Source organism: Varanus komodoensis, unplaced genomic scaffold (genome assembly GCF_004798865.1).
Source record: "Varanus komodoensis strain SLA01 unplaced genomic scaffold, ASM479886v1 scaffold5, whole genome shotgun sequence".
Lineage (NCBI taxonomy): Eukaryota > Metazoa > Chordata > Lepidosauria > Squamata > Varanidae > Varanus > Varanus komodoensis.
The window spans coordinates 50,157,701-50,183,794 of NW_025336087.1; the positions used below are offsets into that span (position 1 = coordinate 50,157,701).

Consider the following 26,094-nt stretch of genomic DNA (forward strand, 5'->3'; position numbering starts at 1 on the left):
TGGGGGGTACCAGGTATGGGAAAGCTAATGAACTAGCCGGCTCATTAGTAGCTTCAAGTTGGGTTAAAGTAGCTGTTAGGTTGAAATCTATTTTCCCTGATTTGCATGTTGACTTACTTACACTTTCCCTCTCCCCACCCCCCATCTTTTAAAGGATCATAAAGTTAAATCTTTGCTCTTGAATCTCCTCTGCTATAATGATCGAATGACCTCTGAGCAGGTGCTGAGCGATGAATGTTTCCTGTTGCCTGAAGTGATTCCAGTTGTGTCAGAAAACGGATCAACTCACAGGTCCAGATATTATATCCGTCATCTGTGGTAGTTGCATCACTCATGGTAGGGCTGGTCCTTATGTGCAGAATTTCCATCATGTGCACAAGAGTTGACCTGTTTTATGGATAGTATCTGATCTGCTGCAGCAGTGGAAAGGTGCAAGAAGTAGATATTCTATAAAGCCCTTTCCCTGATTGGAAAATTCTTGAAATAATTTTTTATCATGTGGCAGAAATGTAGATGGCTTTTTTCTTGGGGCCTACCACCCACTGCCTCCTCTGTACCAGCTCATTTTTCTGATGCATGTCACAAAAATGTTACACAAGTCTTGCTGCACCATAAAGACTGACAGATATATTATGCCCAAAGCTTCTTACAGCAGTGTCCACTTGGTCAGACACTTGAAGCAGTCTTTTCCTATACCAAGTTCAGAAAAAAGAAAATAATTGTAACAGTATAAGCCCCAAAGGTCAGGCAATGCAAGAGACTGTAGTATAGGTGGTGCACTGCTATGTGTAATACAAGTAAATAGAATGTCCAAATCAGTGTGGGCAAACCCCACTTTTGAATGGTAGTCTGGTGCTAAATAGGCACAGCAAGATGAATAATGAAAACACATACTGAAAAAAGAACAATTGTTTTCTTTCATGACAAAGCCATTCCCTATTTACTGAGTCCAAGGTCTACAATGTCAAAACAATGAAATTCTACCTTTAAGTTTTGTTCTGAGATAAGGAGAATGAATAATCATCTAATTTAAATAGTATTCACTTCCTCTACAACTTTCTTTGTAACATATGGCCAGGTGTCACAGTAGGAACATTGCCAACAAGATAGATGCCCTGAACCTGGTGGTTCAGGCAGAAATTATGTGAAACCCTTCCTACAATGGATCTCCTCAAGAACCTCCAAGCAGCTTCAGGTCTAGTCAACTTCATTCCAAAGTTGTTTTCCTTCAGGTTTAAAGTGATTTGTAAGACAGGGTCTCAACTCTAAACAGAATGTAGGATTCTGTTATAAGTCCTTTAATATCTTTTGATTGTATAGACTGAATATAATATGAAGATATAATAATGATACAACAAGGTGAGAGTTTCCCTTCTTTGTCTCCAAAAAACCTTTCAGAGTTTGTGCATCAACAAAAACAGACTGAAAGAGAAACTCATTCCCCATCTCAAAAGAAGAGGAGCTGATTGGTTTGCCCAAACCACATGAGAGAAAACACTTCCTTAATGAGCATATTGATGGCTTCCTACACACAATAATTGTAACACTACTGGTTTTACCAGGCATTTTATTTCTGTCAGGATTGTTTCCATTAATAACCACCGCTATCAATATTAGCAATATTTTTGCTTCTGGTGGTTTGCCAGTGAACGTTTTCATGATCAAAAGCTGTTCATATAGATCTATAATGAAAATGACACCATGCACACAATCAGGATTTTTAAAATAATGTTAATTCATTACTAACAATAACTCCTGTGAAAAATATATTCCATAATTGGTGCATCTGGCAAACACTAGCACTGGTTTTAGCTTAAATATATTAGGCAGAGTTCTAATATGTCAGAACTGAAGAAATAACATGAAATGCTGTTCTATTACCATTTGTGTGTTAAACAAAAAAGATTGCCCATCTTCTTAATCTTTTCTGTTCTGTCACATATCTGGAACAATGGCTTGTGCTGCTAAAAATGAAACTCTTAAGGAACTCAGTTCAATGGTCTTTACAGAAAATGTATGGTGTTTTTTTAAAAGATAACTTTAAACCTATTAGCCCACTATAATGTAAGCACCGCTGAGAAAATCTGGAATCATGTGGAGTACAGATAATGTTTGGCTGCTATCAGTGAACAAGAGAACCAACATTAGGAAGATGTTTTTAAGGCAATGCCTGTTCCTCTGTTCAAAAGTAGCTCCAACCTCCAAATATTATCCCTTGGTTCTGACAGGTTGTTCATTCACAGCTGCTATCTACAGAGAGTTCTTGGCTGAAATAGTACAGCCATTAATATGCTTGGCAGAAAACTAATCTCCTAAAGAAGGGAAGAAAATCCTGGACACATAAGAAATATGGACTGCTGTGACAGTGGCATGAAGGAATGTATTCGTCACTGCAAGCTGTGATAATGAGAGTGCAGACAGACTGCCAAAAGTACAGTTGGCTTATCCAGTGAAACATCTAAGTAAATGTCACAGGGAAACACAAGTCACTAATATCCATAATCAGAGGCAGCAGAAAACACTCATTAGCATGCTAGCTAACTAGCCAGAATGCATGCACCAGTGAAAGCTTAACAAGTGAGGAAATCATAAACATTATAGTGCATAACACTGAAATGCAAGTGAGTTCTTCCAGCATATCTGGAAAGTTATACATAAAGGAGAAATAGCATTCTGATTGTATGAAAGGTAGGTTTCCCTTCTTCAAATCATCTTGGATAAACTATTTTTTAGCAAAGCAAAAGGTAGAATCTACAATTGGTTTATACTGAAGATTTTTCTTAACTAACATTAACATTTTGCATTCCATTTCATCAAACACTTGAACAGAAAGCATTTACTTCAAACCAGGATGACAATGCCGTAGCTAAATTTGGCACACACGAGCATGAAGCTTGTATGACTAGACAATATTCACTGAATGTGATGAAATGTACTTAAGTACTTACAGGTTGTCCTTCTGGTGAACCAAAGTACTGGGCAGCAACATTTCCGTGAGAGGAATTATTCATGCAATAAACTAACTAGAGGGTGGTATCTTCAGGATTCAAAGATACTTCAGATAAGAGAGACAAAGGCTTGTCTTTTCTTTTTAAAATGAACACGGCAAGATAATGACTAACATACTTGGTCAGTCTCATGCCCAGAACGGTGTCTGGTGCTTTCCTCTGCTGAGAAGCTAGGTCTGTTTTAGTTGCTCAAATTGTTTTAAATTTTGTTTTAATTCCTGTATTGCAAGTTTTAGGCTGTTTTATTATACTTATATTTTGCTTTATATTTTATGAATGGTTGTTAACTGCCCAGACAGCTTTGGCTATTGAGTGCTATAGAAATGAAGTTAGTAACAGCTTGTTGAACTAACTACAGTCATTCTTTTAGAGGAAGAGCCAGATTAAATAAGAAATGAAACATTATGAAGTCTATTATCCCATAAATCCTATTTGAGATAGACAAGCATTGCCTTGCACATTCAGATCTGGATGCTGATTTCTATTGGCTGCATGAGTGAATTTCTCTTTTTATAACCTAACTGCAACTGAAGTCTTAGACAAGAGAAAAATCTGGTTTAGCTAAGTAATATTTTCAGAATTAGTACAGCTCAAAATTGGTATGCAGCCAACAAATTTATAAAGAAGTTGAAAAAATAATTTAAAAACAGTCACCATTGTTCGAATGAAAATAATATTATGAATCATTAAATGTTTATGGCCAGAATTAAGAATAAATGTTTATTAGGCCTGACAAAGGCTGCACAGTTCTCTGATTCTACCATTCCACCTTGGATGATATAACCTTTCCTTAATAAAAAACAGTACAATCCACACTGCATGTTTCTTCATAAAGGTATATTGCACTAAATTAACTTGGGGCAGGCAAATTGGTTGTTATGATCTAATCCAATGTTATGATCTAATCCAATGTCACCCCTAGCATGGAGATGAGGAACCTCTTTTGGGTCAAATTCAATTTTTGGGGGGGGAGGGGAAGCACCTTCCAGTGGTGGTTGGCTGCAGAAGGAGCACTGCCAAAAATTCCAAGCAAGACACCCCTCACACCAGCATATTGCAGCTTCAAGTCTTAGAAGCATTTCAACCTTAAGAGGAGGAAAGGAAAACGTCACAAAAGCCAGGAAGCTGCCAAATGACTGGTCAGGTGCAGTGGGACAGTGGTTGAGATGAGGGAAGGGGCATAGCCTTCTGAGGAACCCCAGAGGCTCAATTTGGCTTCTGGGCTGAAGGTTACCCAACTCTCACTAGCAGGTGTCCACCAAAACAAAAGGACTTTCTCTTTTCTCCTCCCTACAGTCCTCGGTGCTGCCTGCTAATCAGATTTTAATGGAGTGTGGGAAGTTCCAAAGGGGAGGAAAACATTCCTAACATCATTATACATATATGGATTCAATAAAACCTGTATGCTCTGAAAATATACTGGGACTAAAACAGAATTTTTCTACCATTTTCTCTCATCTTAATTCTGCTAAAAGAGCTTCTTCCATGAACAGAATGACACTATTGAGTATGAGCAAAGGTTTCGAGCAGAAAAACATGGTTTTGTTTATCTAGGCTTTTGGTTTCGGTTGCCTTTTTTGTTTGTTTGTTTTTAAACCAAGGCCATCTGTATATTATGGAGGAAATTTTGCTTAAAATGTTTTCAAAAGAAAAATATTTCTGAAATATTATGAGCCAGCCTGTTCTTGTATCATTCCAAATACATTTTGTCAGAGGCAAGAAAGAAGAGAAATTTTGCTGAGGTTAAATTCTGGCTATACATGCAATAAATCAAAAGCATTTAATAGGAGATTATTCTAGGTAACAGGAGCTGCAAATGGAAAGAATTAAGGTTATTTTTAGTTGCCTTTTCACGTGTGTCAGATTTCCAGATATTTAGAACAGTTCACCTGAAAGATAATTGACACATTTTAATCACAAATTACTAGTCCTGTCCATAAACTGTAGGCAAAAACCATCCATGGCAAGTTGCAATTCTTACTATATTGAAACAATCATTTCAGGATTTAAATAAAGGAGCATGCCAACTTCTGTGCAGGTCTCTTATTATTTCAGTCCCTGCTCTGGAAACTATTCCTCTAATTAGGTCATTGCACTGTTGCTGACATCCAGGTGATAAACAGCCAAACTTCAAACTCCACTCGTGAGTGTTGATGTGTTTTTATACCAATGACTCCTACCTGTCCAATGCAGTGCTAGTAGGCATACTCCTACCAAAGCCTCGCACAGCCATCTGACGGAAATATGGAATGCAAGAGAGATTGGCAGCAATAATGGCCAATGAATCAGAAGGGTTCACAAAAAATCCATTTTGACCTAGGATCATATAGCGGTCCTGGAAAAGAAAATACATTGAGAAGCAATGAGGTGAGAGAGAGAAATTAAGTAGAACAGATCACCCTCAACACTCCTGCAAAATAGGAACTCTCCCATTTGAGATATCTCTTCCTTCTTCCCATTCCCCCACACCCAGTGCAATCCAGCAAGAGTAGCAGCTCATAATTGTTCCATGGCTCCATCCTATCACATGGCACTGACATGCATACGCATGTTTCCTGTGTAAAATAATCTATTCACTGATTAAGTTCATGGAGAATTGCAACTGACTTGAATAGATTTTGGAAGGTTTTAAAACACAAAAACATTATTTATAATAGAGTTTGCTTTCCAAGTCTTATACTATCTCCTTTTCATTTTCAAAAAAAAACCCCCTTTCCTTGAGCAAAGCGACTATCTGTTGCTTTACATGAAAACTGGTTAGCAAAGTAGTAGTACCAAGTTAAGAAGGAAAAAGCAGCATTCAAGCCAGTAAAAAGATCCTTTTTATCAATGTCTGTTTATCAGGGTATGAGAGATAAATTTTGGGTTGCAGAGACCCTCACTTATACTTGCAAGCTATGAGCGAGGTTATCGAGTGCTTCTTTTCTTTTCATTTTGATTCCTCCAGTTAAAGCAAAGAAATTTCAGCCTGTAGTTCATGCCACATAAATCATCCAACCACAGGCAAGAATTGTTGCCCTGACAGCCAGCATGGTATAGTGGTTAAGAGCATGGGTCTGGGACTCAGGCGATCTGGATTCTACTCCCTGATCAGCCATGGAGCCAACTGGGTGACTTTGCGCCACACACAGATTCTCAGCCCAGCCTACTTCACAGGGTTGTTGTTGTGGAGAAAAGACTGAGAGAACACGAGGGGAATGATGTAAGGCACTTTGAGTTCTTTGTAAGAAATAAGGTGGGGTATAAATCTAATAAATAAATGAGTGAGTGAGATCAACCCAACAAAGAAAGGAACAGAAACTAGTGGGGTAGGGAGAGGGCATTTACTGTATTTAATCAGCAATACCAAATTCAATACTAGATTCCCTGAAATGAAGGTGCCAGCTTGCATGAGAAGATCTGGATTCTCCACAACAAAAAAGCTTAACATGTGTCTAAAAAATTACTGTTTCCACTTAAAAAAATGAAAAAGTTACATTTGTACAAGCTCCCAGTCTTTATTTTTTCATTTTTTTCCTTGACTGTTTGTTTCGCTTCTAGTGCTCAAGGTTACAGAAAATGTTTACAATGGAATAGGCAACCATTATGAAGAATGCAAAATGAAATGGAAATATAGTGCTTTTCAGAGGTAATCACATATCCCCTTTGACTTTTTCATATTTTGCTTTAGAACCTGGAATTGAAATGAATTTAATTGTTTTTTTCATTTTCATAAAGAAGAACATACAAATCAGAGAAGAAAGAGGAAATACATACACAAACAAAAAAGAATATCAAGGGATATTACACAAATACAGCATATAATTTCAATATCTAAGAAATTAACCAAAAAGTGAAAATGTCTCTAACCACAATTAAATGAATCAATTCTTAAGGTACACATAGAGGTACCCATACAGATTGATCTAATTTATAAAACTGAATTTAATTGGTACTGCTACCACTTGATGTACAGATACTGAACACTGTGAATATGCAAAATATTTTTAATGTGGCATGAATGTTAAGTAAAAAAATATCCAAACAAAGAATGGGTACTTTTGCACTTTACCCCAGAGTTTTTTTTGACAACTCTTTTGGTTTTCTTGATGCTGTGGGTTTAGATCTGCTGTCCAGCCAGCTCTGGGCCTTCTAGAAACAGGTGTCTTTAAACTGAGACATGTAGCATTGGAACTGCACACAGGTGGACTCTATTCAGCTACTTACAGCATATCAGGTTGTATCAGAGCTTAATTAGGCCTGTTGCAGAAATTTGGATTTGTTTACTTATCTTGCATATGTCAAGTGGTAACAATGCAAATAAAATCCATTTCAGTTCCAGGTTGTGATATAACACAATGTAGAAAAGTTAAAGGGGGCTGAATATTTCTGTAAGGCACTGTAAAGTGAGCTTTGTCTGAGACTTCCACAGTTTGTTTTGTATGCCCAGATTCCTAGCCATTGGTCTAGCACTGTACCTTGGCCATCAAATAAACCTACATGCTACCTGTATGCTGCATGTATGGTGCTATTAAGTAATCCAAAGTTAACCTACAAATAGTAGTTAAGTTTGGGTTGTTTAACTAATGATTAGCCCAGAGTTTGAAGGGTTCAGATGTTGCAGAGAAACCTCTGATTAGAGGTTGTGTATTCAAGATGGGAGCAGCAAATACCGGGGACAAGTAATTAACCCACAGTTTGTCACCATTACATGGGAACAGACCTATCTCCATTCCTAACTTAATATTCCATTCTTCAAGCTCATGTTTGGATTTTAGCCTAAACTCATTTAGATTAATGTGCAGTTGTCATACCTCAAGAATTACATGTGAGATTCCTTGTGTAAGCTGCATTGAAGTTTACTGCTGTATAGAAAATACTAGTTTATGAAATATTGCTTTTTACTTATAAAAGCAAGAGCTCTGGTTCCCAGCTTTCACCTGTGACTTTGAAAGTTTGAAGGCTGGCCCTGTATAGGCAACCAAATCATACCTTTTGTAAATTCAGATATTTTACACTAGTAATATCTAGTTTGACAAATTATGTACAAAATCCAGGCTAGGCTTTCAGATTCTTCTTGAGTATAAATGAAAGATGGGTATATGTATTTGAAAGCCCCCATGTCTGAAACAAAAGCTGACATCACTTTAGCCACCAGATCCAGTGTTCTCCAACCACTTACTCCATCAGCATCAAAAGCAGCTCCAAATCCATACTCCCCTCCTTTCATTGCTTCCAGCAAAGAAGTTGCGTATGTCAGATTTGGATCAGGATACTGGCCACCAAAATCTTCCAAAGGAACACAGTCAACTGCAGAATTTGCAGGGGCTCCTAATTCATCGCACAGGATTCTCCGGACATAAGGACCCATTACTGCAAAAGGGATTTACCTTCCAGTTTAGAACCTTTGAATTCATGTCCATCCTCTCCATTTAAATCATAGAAATGGAATCAGCTTATATTAAATAGGATATCTTGCCCACCACCACAAGTTATCATCAAAACAGAGGGCATGTTTCTACTCATTGATGTAGCAGCCATCTCTGATGGTCAATATGCCAAAACGCACAGGAATCTGCAACTGTATGAACATTTTTACATGATTCCACCTATACCTAATAAACCTACTCTCATTAAAGGGGGATTACAAGCTTGCACCTAAATTTCCCAGAAACCCCCTTATTTTAAGGACTGCTCTTCCTCTAAAACGTTAGAGCCTCACAGATGTTTACTGTGCACAAAGAACAAAGCTATGGATACTCTTAAAGCATTTACTCAAATAGCTCTTTATCAGGGCCAACTCAATATAAATTGTACAGCTAAAAGAAGTTCAATCTGTACTGGAAACAGTTACATGTCCCTTCAAGGGGAAGTTTGTAGTTTGGGAGTACTTTTGGACCCAGCACCATCATAAGCAGCACAAGTGGCCTGAATGAAGTGGGACAACTTTTATCTGCTTCAGCTGCTATAATAACTACAACCCTATCCGGACAGATATAGCATAGCTTCAGTTATCCATGGTCTGGTAATCACTTGCCTGGATTACTACAAAGCATTATATATACAGCTGCCTTTGAAAATGGTCCAGAAACTTCACCTGGGGTAAAATAGGCCAGTCAAACTGTTAATAGGGATTGGTCCAAATCAACATATTGCAGCTTTTTGATTTGCACTGGCCTCCAGTCAGCTTTCAGTCACATTACCTGCAGGACTATCTCCTCCTATGTTTAGCTATCCTACCCTAAGGTCATTGGTAGAGATCCTCATGTAGTGAAGTGGCTGGACATTTTCAGTCATAGCACCCATTATGGAATCACCTTCCTAGAAAGGGTCACCCAGCACTTAAATGGTAATATACCCTTCTGTTCTCCTAGGCATTGTAACTTTTTGCTTTTTGCTGTTTTAAATGTGTCACTGTATTTTTACATTGTTACGATGCTGTTGACCTTTACTTTGGTTTTTTTATTGTAGCTGTAAGCTTTTTAAAAATTACATTTTATCATATTATTATATTTTATCATTTTAACTTTTGGGAATCACCCAGAGCATTTGGCTATTGAGGAGTACAGTGGTACATTGCCTCACAAACTTAATCCATTCCAGGACTCTGGTCGTGACCTAAATTGGTCGTGAACCAAGTTAAATTTCCCCGTAAGGTTCAATGCAAATAAGGCTAATTCGTTCTGTAACCATTTTTTTTAAATCAGAAAAATGTGAAGCAAAGTGATAAGGAACAACAAAGATCGTGGCCATCTCCCCCCACACCCCGAGCACAAGTGTTGCCATCTCCCTGCCCCGCCAGCACGACCAAGATTGTACCCGTCATCTGGATGTGCTGGGGGGGAAAAACGGGCACGCTGGGGAGGGAGACATGGGCATGATCTTGATCATCTCCCCCCCCCAACATGATTGCGGCCATCTCCCCATGGGGGGGGGGGGAGATGGCTGAGATTGCACCCATCTTTCCTGCAGGAGCGCACCTGTGATCATGCACGTCTCCCCTGCATGAACGCAACTGCGATCATGTGCCCGCCCGGGTATCTGGTTCAACACTGTTCACGCCCAGAAGGGAGGGGAGGGGGAGTCGCGTTGGTTTACCGAGCCTCCATTTCCCTCACGGGTCTTCCGGTCCCTTTGAGACCAGGGCTGGAGTGCCTCTTGGTGTTGGGCGAACGAGACAGATTGGGGATTCTATTGGTGTACCATGCACCCTTCTGCCCAGCAGTCTCCCTATCTGAACTGACAGAGACCGTCTCAGACCTGGTATTGAGGACCCCCAGGATGTTGGTCCTGGGGGACTTCAATCTCCATGCCGAGTCTGGACTGACTGGGGCGGCTCAGGACTTCATGGCCTCTATGATGGCCATGGGCCTGTCTCAACACGTCATCGGCCCGACCCATGAACGTGGACACACTCTGGACCTGGTTTTCTCGACAGGGTAGGAAGAGGATGACCTGAGGGTGAGGAATTTATGTTTGACTCCCCTGTCATGGTCAGATCACCTCCTGGTGAGGTTTGTGCTCGAGAGCGGCCTCTCCGTCTATAAGAGTGCGGACCCGATTGTATGGGCCCACCCCCAGAGCCGGATGGATCCGGATGGATTCCTGAAGGCCCTGGGGGAGTTTCCGGCTGACAAGACTGGTGCTCCTGTCAAGGCTCTGGTCGAACTGTGGAACGGAGAGATGACCAGGGCTGTGGACACGATTGCTCCTAAGCGTCCTCTCCCACCGGGCAGAGTCCGCTCTTCCCCTTGGTATACACCTGAATTGCGGGCGATGAAGCGGGTTGGGAGACAACTAGAGCGTAGGTGGAGGAAATCACGGGATGAATCTGACCCAACTCACTTGAGAGCCCACTATTGGGCCTATGCTGTGGCGGTGAAGGCGGCGAAAAAGAAGTTTTTTTCCGCTTCCATTGCCTCCTCACAATGCCGCCCGGCGGAGCTTTTTCGAGTGGTACAAGGCCTGGTTCGCCCGGGTCCTAAGGAAGATCCGATGCCACCCTCAAAGGCCCGTTGTGACGACTTTGCCAGGCATTTCAGGAAGAAAATCGCTCAGATTCGTCACGAGCTGGACACCACTAATGAATCAGAGGTTTCTGGGGAGACGCCAATGCTACCGTCTGGTCCAAAATTATTGGAGGAATTTCAATTATTGCGGCCCGATGATGTGGACAAGGTGCTTGGACGAGTACGTCCCACCACTTGCCTATTGGATCCTTGCCCATCTTGGTTAATAAATAACTCCAAGCACGGGATTGGGACCTGGATCTTGGATGTGGTTAACGCTTCTCTGAGGGAGGGTCGAGTGCCTGCCCCTTTAAAGGAGGCGGTAATACGACCGGTCCTGAAGAAAGCGTCACTGGATCCAGAGATGGCCACTAACTATAGACCTGTGGCCAACATCCCGTTTCTGGGCAAGGTGTTGGAGCGAGTGGTGGCAGAACAACTCCAAGCACTCTTGGATGAAACTGATTACCTGGATCCTTTTCAGTCCGGCTTCAGACCCGGGTACGGTACTGAATCTGCCTTGGTCGCCCTGTACGATGACCTGTGCAGGGTGAAGGACAGGGGGAGTGCATCCCTGTTGGTTCTTCTGGACCTCTCGGCAGCTTTCGATACCATCGACCATGGTATCCTTCTGGATAGGCTAGAGGGATTGGGGGTCGGAGGCACTGCTTTGCAGTGGTTCCGCTCCTATCTCAACGGTCGATTCCAGAAGGTAGTGCTGGGGGACTATGTCTCTGCGCCATGGCAGCTACGCCATGGAGTACCACAGGGCTCCATTCTATCCCCTTTGCTATTTAACATCTATATGAAACTGCTGGGAATGGTCATCAGGAGGTGTGGGCTGCGGAATCATCAATACGCTGATGATACCCAGCTCTACCTCTCGTTTTCCACTAATCCAGGTGAGGCAGTGGCTGTGCTGAACCGGTGCTTGGCCGAGGTAATGGAATGGATGAGGGCCAAGAAACTGAAACTCAATCCAGACAAGATGGAGGTCCTGTTGGTTGGCGGATCGGGCTTCGGAGAGGGTGGATTTGACCTGGTCCTGAATGGTGCAACACTCCCTCTTAGGGACAAGGTCCGCAGCTTAGGAGTACTCCTTGACCCGGAGCTTTCTTTGGAAGCTCAGGTGACAGCGGTGGCGAGGAGCGCCTTCCTTCAGCTTCGGCTGATTAATCAGCTGCGCCCCTACCTGGAGTACAACTGCCTGGCGACGGTGACACACGCACTGGTGACTTCCCGCCTAGACTTCTGTAACGCGCTTTACGTGGGGCTTCCCCTGAAGACGGTCCGAACACTTCAGTTGGTGCAAAATAGAGCTGCCAGGTTGCTGACGGGGACGGGGCGTTATGCTCACATGACTCCAGTCCTCTGTCAGCTTCACTGGCTTCCCATTGAAGCCCAGGCCCAATTTAAGGTGTTGGTTATGACCTATAAAGCCCTAAACGGCTTGGGTCCTGGCTACCTGAACGAGCACTTACGTCCGTATATGCCCGACCGCCCCTTGAGATCTGTGGGAGAGTCCCTTCTCCGGGAACCCTCTGTGAAAGAAATTAGGAGAGTAAGTACTCGGAGGAGGGCTTTCTCTGTGGTGGTGCCCAACCTATGGAATTCACTCCCCAAAGAGGTCCGCCTGGCACCGTCATTACTGGTTTTTCGGCGCCAGGTAAAGACCTTTTTATTTAAACATCATTTTAATTGTTAAAATATATGATCTGGCCAGGGCAACTTCTTCTTCCTTCTCTTTTCTCCTCCTATATTCTTTATTTACTTATTTTATACTGTTAATTTTAATTTTATATTATTATGTTTGTATCTCAGTGTATTTTTGTATTTTTGTATTTAATGGTAATTTATTATGTTCTATTGTATTTCAATGTATTTTATTGTGTTGTAAGCCGCCCCAAGGCTTCGGCAAGGGGCGGCATAGAAATGTTATAATCATCATCATCATCATCATCTCCCCTCTCAGGGGGATGGGGTGGGGAGATGGCTGCAATTTTGGGCATCACCCAATGCAGGGTTTGTGACCCATGTCAAAATTTTCATGAAATTTTTGTTTGCGACCCATGTCAAAATTTTCATGAAATTTTTGTTCACGACCCAATTTAGTTGCGAACCAAGGCGTATGTGGGCCAAAGTACCACTGTACAGAAATGTAATGTGTAAGTATCATGTTTTGATAAATCAGGCTGTTCAGTACAGTTTCATTCCTTCAAATTACACCCTTAATATGAACCAACTAGGAGATATTAGATGTGCCACTACCTACATCTGACTCCATCTTTACCAGGAGAATAATGATACTGCATCACATTGTTTGAATGGTTGGCCATTGCTTGAATGATATATGTAAAACATTTTGAATACTGTACTTATAAATAGTAACAGTGCAAACAAGTCTCTTACCTACTCTCAAGTAAATGTATTATAGTACTGTAACCACCTAGCCATTAAGCTCTTGTTTCAAGACAACACTTCATTTTCCTTGCATTTATATTTTACATGCTATATCGAAAATAGCTTTTCTTACCTCCATTCATGGCATCAATTCTGATCTTAAGCTGATTTGGCCCTGTTAGCAAGCCTCTGATGGCACTGAAGTCAAAGATAGTCCGTAGAAGATTGAGATAGACTTCCACAGAGTCTATTATCTCAACTGTACATATAAAGGTCAAAGAAATATATTGTTAGTCCGCATGTTTTGTCTCTGAATGACTGCAAATGAAACAGCACTGAAAAAATGGGACACACTTCAGGCAAGGACCACCCATCAAATACCGCAAGGAATATATTCATGATACTGTCAGGTATTGTTAGATGGTTGCTGTTGCTAACTTGTCAGATATTCTAGCAGTAATTAATGTCAGGTAGGAGAACTTAAGGTCAAGGAAGATTTCATAATCAAGGAAGTTCTTGTGCAAAACAGACAGGGACACAGATAGGAGTGGGCTGAGGAGGTGTACAGTACGGGATACTTTTACACCAAACAAGAGCTTCCAAGACACCCAAAAGAGATGAAAAGGCATCCAGCTTACACTCAGAATTCATAAGAGGCTAAATTCAGCCAACAATAACAACAAAATCCTGTTGATCTCTGTGGAAGAGTCAAACATACGCTTACAACTTTTCCATCATATTCAATTAGACATAGTGTTTAACTTTCGTTAGATCATATTTGTAGTTTTATTTGTTATTAATTTCTATCCTGCCCAAGAGCTGAAGCTTTCTGGGCAGTTAGCAACAGTTTACATGAAATGAAATATAAATACTAATAAAATATCATAAAATTATACTACAATATTTAAAAAACAGACTTAAACTGTACCCAGTGATTACAATAACTAAGATAAATGCATTCTTTTTAAAATTACTATATTGCCTTTCAAAATACTGTTGCTTCAAAATAGGAGCTATAAAAATCCCAAACAATATATTCATATACCTACATCAACACAACAAGAAAAGAACCCAACATAAACAACACTCAGAATGTAAAACCAAAATTTGAAGAAGATGCAGAATGCTAAAGGTTACAGAATCTATAACTAAAGCTTAAGGCTCTATGAGCTTTAACTGAAAATTAAAATGCCTGATGAAAAAGGTCCTGCACTGGAGTTCAAGGCTAACACAAAATTAACAACATGATATAGGGCAAAATTCAATGACCAGGTACCTTCCAGATGTGTTGGAATACAAAACCCATTATCATCTGAGGCCAAAATATCTGGAGGGAACTAGACTAGGAAAAACTGATGTAAGGCAACCAATTAGAGGGCTGGGCTGGATGTAAACCATAGCATGAGTAGGGTTACTTCTGAAATGGTACAGGCTGTACCCTGAATTCCTCAACTTATCCTAGGGGGGAAATATTCTCAAAGATATAAATGATCTATTTCCTGTAAATGCAAGAGTCAAACAACTGGGATACAGCAATTTAGTGTGGTAGGATCACAATTCCCACTAAGAATGTCCAATTTCATCTTGAAAACACCACAATACCAGTCAGGAATCTAATACTTTGCAGTTTAATCTTTTACAGGCTGACTTGGAACTAAGTCTCATTATCCTTCACAGGACTTACTCCAAGGTAAGCTATGAGACCATGAAAAAAAGAATACAATACCCCGAAAAGGCTTGAATTTGTTCTCCAAATCAAATTCTTGTCTTCCTAGCCGAGATAAGTCAATTCTTAAGTCAGGACAAATGGCATATTCTTCAAGAGTTTTGCTGATCTGGTAGATCTTATCAGAAACAGCATCTGGCGCTGGTCCTGAAGATATACAAATATATAAAAAAATAATCTAAGTACTGTTCATTTGAACAAGACCAGAAAAACTAATGTAATAAATATGAGGTTTTTTCTTTCACAAAGAGTATAAATTTAGTGCATTACTACAATGGAAAACAATATGGACTTAAAGTACCATAAACACTTATCAAGCAGGATGTGCAAGTTCTATCAAAGATGTTTGTGGCTTTATGAAATCCTTCCTGTTAGAACTGTCCTGAATTCTACTGGATCAATATTCTAAAGCACAAAGTCAACATTACCTTATAGATGGCTGCTACATGTTGTTTTATTTTTTAGAGTAGGTACAGGACCCTGGCTTCAACCCTCCCCACACCCATGAACAAAGTGTAATGTAATTTGCAGGTGTCAGCCCCCTTATCCAGATTTGCATACTGCAGGAGGAAGTAATGAAAGAAATCTATCATCAATCTTACAGGGGTCCTGATCCAGGCTGGGGGCCCTGCAACTACTCTGGAGTAAAACTGAAAGAAAAAAAGTAGCTGCTACCTATGTCTTAAAAAGTAGTGTCTGTATTTATCACTACGGCCTTTGATTTCCTGAGAAGACAAATTAAATCCTTTGCTTTCAATTTCTCATCAAATAAAGTTTCATATTCTTATGCATGGAACTGAGAGAGAAGAAACATGTCTATTACAAGGAACTAATCAAAACCAGGAGTCCTGATCCACAAGAGCCTGGTGACTCCAGTTTCCCCACCCCCTTTACTCCCTTCTCCAAGATTACTTTTTTCAATCCTGGAGAAGTAGCTGGTGCAGTTCTTTCTGTACCACCTGAGACCTTGGATCCCCAGCTCTGAGACTGAAGCTCTGTGAACTTGGATCTGAAGTATCCCCTGACCCCTAGATGCTATCTAGTGTGCATAACATTGGTCTCTAAATTAAAAAAAAAACATATATGTGTTTATAAGTATCTGAAAAAAACACTGGCAAAAATTCCAGGTTCTTTGAGCATCTGCCTATCAAATATAGTAGGCAGCATCCAGTATTCATGCTGAGCTCCCACTCAATCTTTTGCGCAAACAGCACTCACCACTCATGCAATGTTTTCCTAAAATTCAACCCTGGAAACAAGCCAGCATTACCTGTTTCCAAAACAGGACAGGTCAATGGAGCTTCCTTCTGTTAGTTCTGCTGCCAATGAAATGATCAGCTCATTTCAGGTTGATTTTAGAAACACCACCTCCCCACTATGTGGATGATTGTCTCAGATGGCATGCATGCAGGATTGCATACTGCCCACGAGTTATTAAAAGTGTAGAATTCTTAGGAAAATGTGGAAACTTGTTTTAAAAGTTTTAGACAAGAGTAGAAAGTCTATGGGGGACTGCAGGTGGCACAGTGGTTTAAACCACTGTGCTGCTGGGCTGGTTGATCGAAAGGTCACTGGTTCGAATCTGCACAATGGGGTGAGTTCCTGTTGCTCTGTCCCAGCTCCTGCCAACCTTGCAGTTTGAAAGCATGAAAATGCAAGTAGATAAAAAGGTACCATTTCAGTGGGCAGGTAACAGCGTTCCGTGCACTTCGGTGTTTAGTCATGCTGGCCACATGACCACGGAGACTGTCTGCAGAAAAACGCTGGCTCCCTCGGCTAGGAAACAGATATGAGCACCGCCCCCTAGAGTCAGGCATGACTGGACTTAATGTCAAGGGGAAACTTTTACCTTTTAGAAAGTCTATACTTATAACCAACCTTCTTTTCCTTTAAATTTATCTTTAAAAAAATCAACAATTCTGTGTTTGTGATAAGTTGTACCATAAAAATACTAACCTCCATTGGCAACATTAAACTTAACTCCAAATTCTCCGCCAGGTCCTCCAGGACAGTGACTAGCTGTCAGAATAATCCCTCCAGCTGCTTTGACCTTTCTGATAATGCATGATACAGCGGGGGTGGATAAGATGCCATTCTGCCCAATAACCAATCTTCCAATCTAAGAAAGGAAGCCACATTTGGTTAATATGGGGTTGATTTACCCAGGGATATAAATTTGTAGGAGTTTTGGGACAACAAGCCAGCTTGGTTCCAAACACAGCTCACTGCTTAGCTGGAACCCCCAAACCACTACTTGTTGGCCAAGCCTGGAGTTTGATCAAGGCCTATAACATGACACTATGGACATCATCACATCAAATGCACTACAAACTTTAAATGGTTTCTTAAATGAAAATCTAGTAGAATATTACTGAAAAAACACACATACCAAAGAACAGAAAAACAAATTTCAACATAACTGATAAAATTTAATTAATTCCATCAAGCTGTTATTTCAAGTATAGGCAATTTGGAGAAATTATTTAATTGTTTATGTAATACTCTAAAATGCAAATATATGGAAAAGAACCTGACATGGCTAAGAAAAATCTGGCAGCTATCTTGCAATGAATTAAAGTGAAAAAGAACAGATCCCTTGCATAAACAGAAAATCATGTGCAAGCTTACTTAGTATGACCGAAACAGCAACCTGTTACCAGCGAAGAGCCATGGTAAGGCCCTGTAACTATTTCAGATGCAAAGGTACCACTGAGTGGAAGCCACCAAGTCCCCATGAAAAATCTGAAACATGTGAATTCAATGGCGAGCTTAGATCTTTAACTGGCATGGGAGAAAACAGACAGCAACTGCCTTTCACAGTGGCCTTTCAGCTGGATCAAAGAGATGACGGATTGCTAGGACCTGTAGCTTTCCCCGAGTCAAATTTCTGTGTTAAAAATAAAGGCCAGGAATACAGTGCATTTCAGAACACTTTGGTCTGCCACACTGCACTTGCCAACATAGCATGAATCAAGACTGTTCGAACACAGGAAGTCCCACCGCATTCTTACAACATGACAAAATATCAAGGTAGTGTTCCTAGCCATTGATTCAATATGGATAGCATTAAGAAATCTACTAAGAGTACTATCATTTCACAGCTTGTCCAACTGTTGTTCAGTTTTGTGTGAAGATAACTTCAGAGTCAAATGTGATATAAATTCATCTGGTGTTATAATATAAACCTACAGGAGGAGGAAGAAAGATGCACTGAAAAAGGAAATTTTAAATTTAAAGCAGTCATTAAAATCAGTGGAGATTAGTGAAGAATGGGACAGAAACAGCGTCCATTAAAATGGTCTCTATAAAGCAGATTTTTTCTCTCTCCTCAGATAAAATCCCACTGTCAATGAAAAGTAAAAGTCAATGGTGTTGAATGTCAAGGGATCATAAGAACTCCATTTTTAACTGCCTCTCCCTTCTAGCATCCATAAGCTCACCCCAGGGGATTCCTTTTATCAGTTGTTGGTATGCAATGCCTTCAGAGACATAGCAATTGTGTTCTGTTTCTAGTCTTTGTACTCAGTTAATTCAACATCATCATCATCATCATATATACTGTTTGATCATCCTATTTGCCCCATGGCAAGTCATGGTAAGTGGTCAGCCAGGTTCTGGTGAGCAAGTTGAGCCAGAAACCTTCTCTCAACTATTTTCAGTAATGGCTGACCATACAAAAGCATAAAACAAAGAAGACCAAAAATCACAGGAAGGGACATAATTAGTACATTAGGAAAAGTAGGAACAAGATCAGGAGAAGTTTAAAAGCAAAGGCAAAAGGAAAACAAGAAGCCAAAAGAAGGAACTAAGGAGTGAGGACAATTTGCCAGCCAAAGATTGCATTAACCAATGCAGGAAATAAATGGGCCTAGGACAACAGTGGATATGGTTTGAACTGAACCAATTTTATCAATATTACAAAGAAGCAAAAATGTTTAGTAGCCAACTGATTTTGAAAAATATTTAATGTATAGTTTAACATTCATTTTAAAGTCCAGTTAATGGGAAAGCCTTGTTATCATTAACCATGGTTAAGGTCAGTGCCAATCTATCCATGACCTGTGGCAGAATCAAAGAGTGCAGGGTTCTAAATCCTCATTCAGCTACAAAGCTCACTGGGTGATCTCAGGCTTGTTACTCTTTCTCTAAGCCTAAGCTACCTGTCAGGATTACTGTGACATTAAAAAGGGGTGAGGTAAGAACAGTGCATGTCACCCTGAAAGTTTTGGATGAAGAGCAGAATTAAAAAAAACAAATTTAAGATGACAAAAGGGAAGATGATTCATTGACTCTTAAAAGGGGGCCAGGTTCACATGATCACAGAGAAATAACTCATTCTGGCTTATTATCTCTTCCTTTATGAGCCAAGATTAGCATAATTACCCTCAGCAGAGCAGCTTGTAATGCTTGTATGAACTTGAACAGAGCAGCTTGGTGCTGTGGGCAACAAGCTACCCAGAACCCAAAACCTGCTGTAAGGTTCTGGGTGCCTTGCTTCCCCCAGCAACAAGCCACCCCATGTGAGTTTTCATGACATGGCAAACCATATTGCCAGGGTAAGTATGCCCATAGCATGCAACCAGCATATACAAAGAGAAGAAATAAGCCAATCTGGCTTATTTCTTTTCCCTGATCATGCAAACCAGTTTGTTGTCTCTTTTTTGTTTTGATTTGTTTAAATGTGGATCTAACTAAAAGTGCCCTAGCACAAAGCTACTAGATGCTCTGATTTCAGAGCTCCATGGGAAAAGGATAGAACAAGATGCCTTCCTTCCCCAGACAACAAGAAAAATTTACCTTACCAGATCAAGACATGAGAAGCATGAGAAAAGATTTGCATCTAACTACATTTGATCATCAACTTACCCCTAACTGTGGAAACAATCTAAAGCTGAAGTGAGATAACAAGGTGGTGTAACAGGATAAGAGAACAAGCAAGCTTTCAAATGTGATACGGAGCAAGTCCAATTCCAGATTCCAAATCCAGATTCCAAACTGAAATCTGACAGTTGATATGTTAATTCCCAGCAAGCCCTTGCTAAATGGACATAGGTAAAATAGGAATCCTTATATCTGAACATAAGATATGTTCAGACCAATTTCCATTTTAAAAAATAGTTTTGAATGTTATAGTAATGACTGAAATTAGTGATGGATGAGCTCATCCTATCCCAATTGCTAAACTATTTTGACTTTTTTTGGAAATTGCTCTGGTTGTTTTCATGTCAATCCTATCCCAATTGCTAAACTATTTTGACTTTTTTTGGAAATTGCTCTGGTTGCGTTTAAGTCAATCTGATTTCACAGGTTGCTCTGCCATTCAGTCACCCTGAACTTCTAAACCCCTTTCTTTATGTTAAACCTAGTAGGATGTACAATAGGAAAAAGCAACAGTAACAGCACTCCAGTAATTTATTTCATTTAATTTACACCAAATCAAAAAATACCTCTGTATCTCCATGATTATTGTAAGGAGACTGACTCTCTCTAGATATTCCTCTCTGGAATATGCCTAATATGGTGAAAAGGGCAGAGATCCCAGTAGCTCTTGAAAGTTGTTATTTTTCTAAGAGGTAGTAAAAGCCATTGGAAAAAACTACTGGTCCCAAGTCCAGCTGAGGTCTTTCCACCAGCTAAATTAGCAATGCACAAGAGGGAAGGGAGGAAAGGATCTTGTCTCTTTTCTTCCCTTTTTGCAGTTAGGGTGCCATCTTTATTGCTGCTGTTCTTCCATCTGTGCTGCCAGGTAATTTAAAGAAAAGGAGCTTGGAATGGTTAGGGTTAAAAAGGGAATCCTTTTCTGTCTCAGATTTAGAGAAGGATTTAGGGGCTTGTAATTCTCAACGTTCCTTTAAGATGGGCTTTTAGGAGCCCCAGAAGTTTGTACTAAGCTAAAGCTTGACGAACTGTGCAAGCATCTCTAATTCTTTCCAAGAACTTACATCTGATTAAAAAAAGAAATTAAAATTATACTGTGAATTGTTTTGGAATGGTTTTTATCCTTTTATGGCCTCTTTTCTGTCTATGAAGGCACTTTTGAAACCATGCCATTTGTCCCTAGATTATTACAGTGCTGCCTTTCTGCAATCCTTTTTGCCAAATTGTACTAAAAGGGTGGAGAAAATATACCAAACTTTTTGACAGATTGCCACAAGGTCTCTGTGAGTCTTGCCAATTGCTTTCTCTTAGATTTCTTGTGGCAGCAACACATATTTAAAATGTCTGTGTGTCTCTTCCATAAAAACAGAAAGCATGAATAAAAGCTGCCTCCCATGGCAACTACTCAAGTTATGATCCCATCTGTGGAACAGCATTTAAGCAACATTTCATATGCAAGAGGGCAAGTAAATTACTTTTTATCACATAATTGGTTAAACAACATAAACACAACAACAAGGACACTGAACAAGATATAGAAATCAAACTCACAAGAAAATGAAGCAGGCATAAGGGAATGGGAGATGAGGCTTGTTTGGCACTAAACATAATGTCTTGCCAATGTCAGGTAAAGAACACGGTTCCCAGGCTTGCAGTGCGCCATCTCTGATGTTTGTAACTTAATCAGCACAGCTGATTTTTATTATTCTCTTCAGATTTTTTGTGGTGTTAATTTGTATGTCTTTATTTAATATTGTTTTATGACTGTCATGAGCGGCCAAATGATATACTGAAGAGCAATATTAATGTTTTTGAACAAAAAACATAGAAACTCCAGATTCAGAGAGTATCTTGGTATCTCCAGGTTCAGAGGGTATCTTGGTAGATGGGCAAGGTAAAATGAATCATAGATAACAAAATACCCATTTCTGAGAGGGAGCTCTGTGGGACTTGAGAAGGCTGCTGCCTTCCTACCCTGTTGCTGGGGTTCCCTGGAAGGCATCTTGTGAGGCACTGAAAGAAAGCATAGGAAACAGCTGAATACTGAGTCAAGGCTTTGGTCCTTTAGCCCAGTACTGGCCATGGCTCTTCGGGTTTCAAGCAGGAATTATTCCAATCCTACCTGGAGATCCTCCCTGAAACTTGTACAGAATGCATATACTCAGTCCTTCAGATGTCAGCACAGACAGAAGCCATGATCAAGAGTGTCTATTAACAGCTTTGGCTGATTCCACAACCACATCCCTTCCTGGAGGATATTGACCTGAAGAAAGTAATGCATGCTCTGGAAACCTCTAGACTAAATTTCTGCAATGTGCTCTATACAAGCTACCCTTGTCCCTACTCCAGAAACTGCAACTAAAACAAAAGATGGCAACCAAATTTGTCTCTGGGTCATCATAGAGACACCATACATCACCAATACTAAAATCTTTGCACTGACTGCCAATATGTTTCCAGACACAGTACAAAATGTTGGTAATTGCCTTTAAAGTTCTTCATGGCTTCAGTCCAAAATACCTTCAGATATTCCACTTTGCCTGCTAAGGTCCTCTGGGGATAATCTTCTCAAGCTCACTTCTGCAAGATTAATGTGCACTACCCAGAGGAATTTCTCAGTGGTTGCCCCTAAAATATGGGATGGCCTCCTGGGAGAATATGTCTAATATTCCAGATTGCTACCTTTAAGAGGGAATTAAAGATGTATCTCTTCCAACAGGACTTCCTAGATTAGTTCCCAGACTGCTTTTATTTAATATGCTTGTTTTTAATTGAAATTGTTGGTTTTAACCTCTTGTAAACCACTCAGAACCTATGGGAACAGGGCCATATAGAAAAATCCGGACAAATAAATAAGGTAAATATCAATGAGCTACAGCCCTACCCCATAATCCCAGGATGCTGGAATAGATAGACTCACGGATTAATCCAACAGAACTCTCCTTATAATATGTTCTAATACATCTGGAATATTTTTTGTGATTAAACTTATAGGGTTAAAAAGAATGTGCAATGAATTGTTATGACACTGGCCATGCTGTCTGATAGGTGTTATTTACCAAACATGTGGGGGGAAACCACACTGGTGAAGGCTGCTCCAAACACTACAGGCAGTTCATGAAAGTGTTAAACTATGTTCACTTGTAGATCATTTTTGCTCCTAAAATCACTTCCACTTAGATATGTGTGATCAGGTTGGTTGTAAGTTAAAATCAAGAGATGCGGAATCTCTTTTAGCCTGAGGGCTGACTTCCATTTTGGAGGAGCTCCCTGGAAACACATTTCAATGGTGAATGGGGCCAAAGGCAAAAGACACAGGGCCAAAAAATAGCAGTATGGCTCAGCTTAGTGCTGTTACTGTCAGTTTAAAGCTCTTGCTGCCTTAGCAGAGGCATTTCAACCTTGCAGAATGGAGAAAAACTCTGCATAACTCCAAGAAATCATTAAATTATCAGGGTTTCAGGGCCAGTGGAAAGAATATGACAATTTGGAGAACCCAGAGGGCTGGACTGGGAGCTGAGATGGGCTGCATTTGCTCCCCAAGCCTGAGATTTCACACCTCTGGTTTAACAAGATGGACGTGCCAGTTTAATCTGTCCTTTGAACTTATTGCAGAGATAGAATCGGAAAATATCAGTCTCTCTATCTGTTGGAACACATCAATTCTGCAGATTGCATTAAATAAGAGTAATGTCACATGCATTGGCCAGCAGCATAAAGAGTTGTATCCAGTAGTGTCAATCTGCTGACGGAAGCAGTTCCACCAGCAGTACTGGGAGGGGCAATTCTCCTACCTCCCATATCCCCCTGAGCATCATCAAAATCTGCTCCAAAGGGCTAGAAAATTCTCTGGAACAAATGTTCAGATGATATAGAGTACTGTAAGTAGCAATGAGAAGAATGGGAGAAAGTCCCATCAAACAGGCAACTGCTAACCTGATGATGGATTTAACAAGTAGTGCTACAGGGCATATCTAGCCTGCCATTAAATGTTGCCTCCACCACTGTTAGCTGAACATGATTATCTTGAATCATAACTAAAATATGTATCTGAAGCACCACTATTTTTGCTGATGATTTTGCAATGTTTTTTCATTAAATGATGTGATCCAGTCCTCCCCATTCTGGTGCCCTCTAGAAGTTTTAGACAGTAATTCCCATCGTTCCTGACTGGGTGTGCCTGATGGAAGTTGTAATCAAAAACCTCTGGAGGGCTCCAGGTACATTGCATTCTAATGTGGAGGACTTGCAAGGGAGTTAAACCCTGTTCTTTTCATGAATGTATAAATTGGCTTGCAGATACTGCAAAGGATACAGTGGTTGAAGCCAGTCTTTCAGACATGTCAGACCATACACTGATTAAGGCTTTAAAGGTCACAACCTGCACATATTTAGGCATACACATTCAGATCACTCGTCACTCTAGATCTTCCTATACTTCCTAAAAATGTAATTGACTCTTAAAATTGTCTCTACATTTAATCAATCATCAGTGAAAATAGTATCTCCTGTTTATCATCAGTTTACAATTAAAGCACCACAAACAGATTCCTGAAATCCAATGTCTGGTTCTCAATTATTTGGAAAGACTCAAAAATTATAAATATTATAATCACTTAAGAGTGTATGTTTTAACACTTCCTACAAGTCATGTTGTATTTCACATCTCTCTTTGACAAAGACCATGCCTCAGAGCATGGCTCAAAGAATACCTACCTCAAATAAATATTTTGCCAGCACACTTTCAAATATAGCTACTCAGAGCTGCTGTACAGTTTCAAATGACTACCTAGAGTTATTTAAAAGAAATTCTATTAAATTGGTAATTTCTCAGAAGTTATAATCAATTAAACTTGATAACATACATAACGTAGAAAATCAGATTACACCTTGGACATTGCAGTCTTTGCTTTCTTGTGCCCTACTACGGCCTTCATCATTTTCCTTAATATAACTGAGTGGCATGGTGCACATAATAGTTAGGGAACTGCCTTATGCCAAGGAATATCATTGGTCTGTCCAGCTAAGAGCAGTCTACACTAACAGGATTTCTCCAGGATTTCAGCCAGGGAACCTCCCAGCCCGATCTGGCATTGAGCTTAGGAATTTTTGCACGCAAAGGCTGTGTTCCACCAGAGTCTCAGCCCTTCCCGATTATTCTAGTTATAAGAAGATGTGGGTAGGTTTCTTTTCTTTCTATTACACATAACGGATTGCATTCAACAGTATGATTCCACAGATAGAAACAGTTCCATCAGAATAATAGGGGGTGAGTCCCTGTCTTTTCTTCCTGGAGCATTCCAAAACCCTCTGGTCAGATTTTAGAGTGCAAGAGGGAGGAGAGGGGGTAAAAGTACTGTTGCACTAGTTGACGTCTGTTAATGCAACTAGCATTATTGGACTCTAAATGGATCAAAAAACTGGAACTAACCCAATTAAGAATAACAAGATCAGATTGGAGAAATCTTTTGGTACATGACAAGGCAGGCACATATGCACAATTTAAGGAACATTTAATTGTTGAAAAAATCAATTCTAAAATTATGATGGCATCCGGCAAAACTATGTTTGCCAAGTTAAGTCAGTGTAATGCTAATAAAACCAGAATGGCATCATAACATCCAGTCGCAAGGAATTTTTACTAGTCATAAGATAGCACAAAAGTCAATCTAGAGGCAGAATGGTTTTACTATTTATTAAGTCCTGAGGAGGTCCTTGTATGGGAGAAGTACCAGATGAAAAATTCTGCCTCTGTTACCAGCTTGGAGCACTTATGTCTGGTGCTCAGAAAGGTAATGACAAAAAAAAAAAAAAAGAACTACGAATCTAATGGTGTAAGCAACAACTAATGATAAGTCATGGAAAAGGGCAGAAAAAGACTCTGTTGAGTCAAGGTCATGGTATGAGTGGGCATCATAATTAATGGAAAGACTGTCATGTACCATTCCACACAGAAGGTTCAAGAAACAGTATAAATTTCCCATCTTTCCCTATTTCTTTAAAGACCTCTCAAAGTCCAGTTGGTTCGCAACAGTTCTGATAACTAGTGAGTTCTATTTAAAAAAAAAACAACCCTTCTTAAATTCAGTCAGCC

General features: G+C 40.1%; 1 protein-coding gene across 1 annotated transcript in view; it reads right to left on the reverse strand.

Moving 5' to 3' along the window:
• PGM5 (phosphoglucomutase 5) overlaps nt 1–26,094 on the reverse strand; it is a 63,566-nt gene that overhangs the window by 34,211 nt on the left and 3,261 nt on the right. Inside the window, exons 2-6 of the mRNA XM_044445819.1 lie at nt 17,079–17,241; nt 15,123–15,269; nt 13,530–13,655; nt 8,170–8,360; nt 5,189–5,343 (exon numbers count right to left, since the gene is read on the reverse strand). Of these exons, the coding sequence (XP_044301754.1) occupies nt 5,189–5,343; nt 8,170–8,360; nt 13,530–13,655; nt 15,123–15,269; nt 17,079–17,241 (782 nt within the window). The remainder of the gene's footprint in view (nt 1–5,188; nt 5,344–8,169; nt 8,361–13,529; nt 13,656–15,122; nt 15,270–17,078; nt 17,242–26,094) is intronic.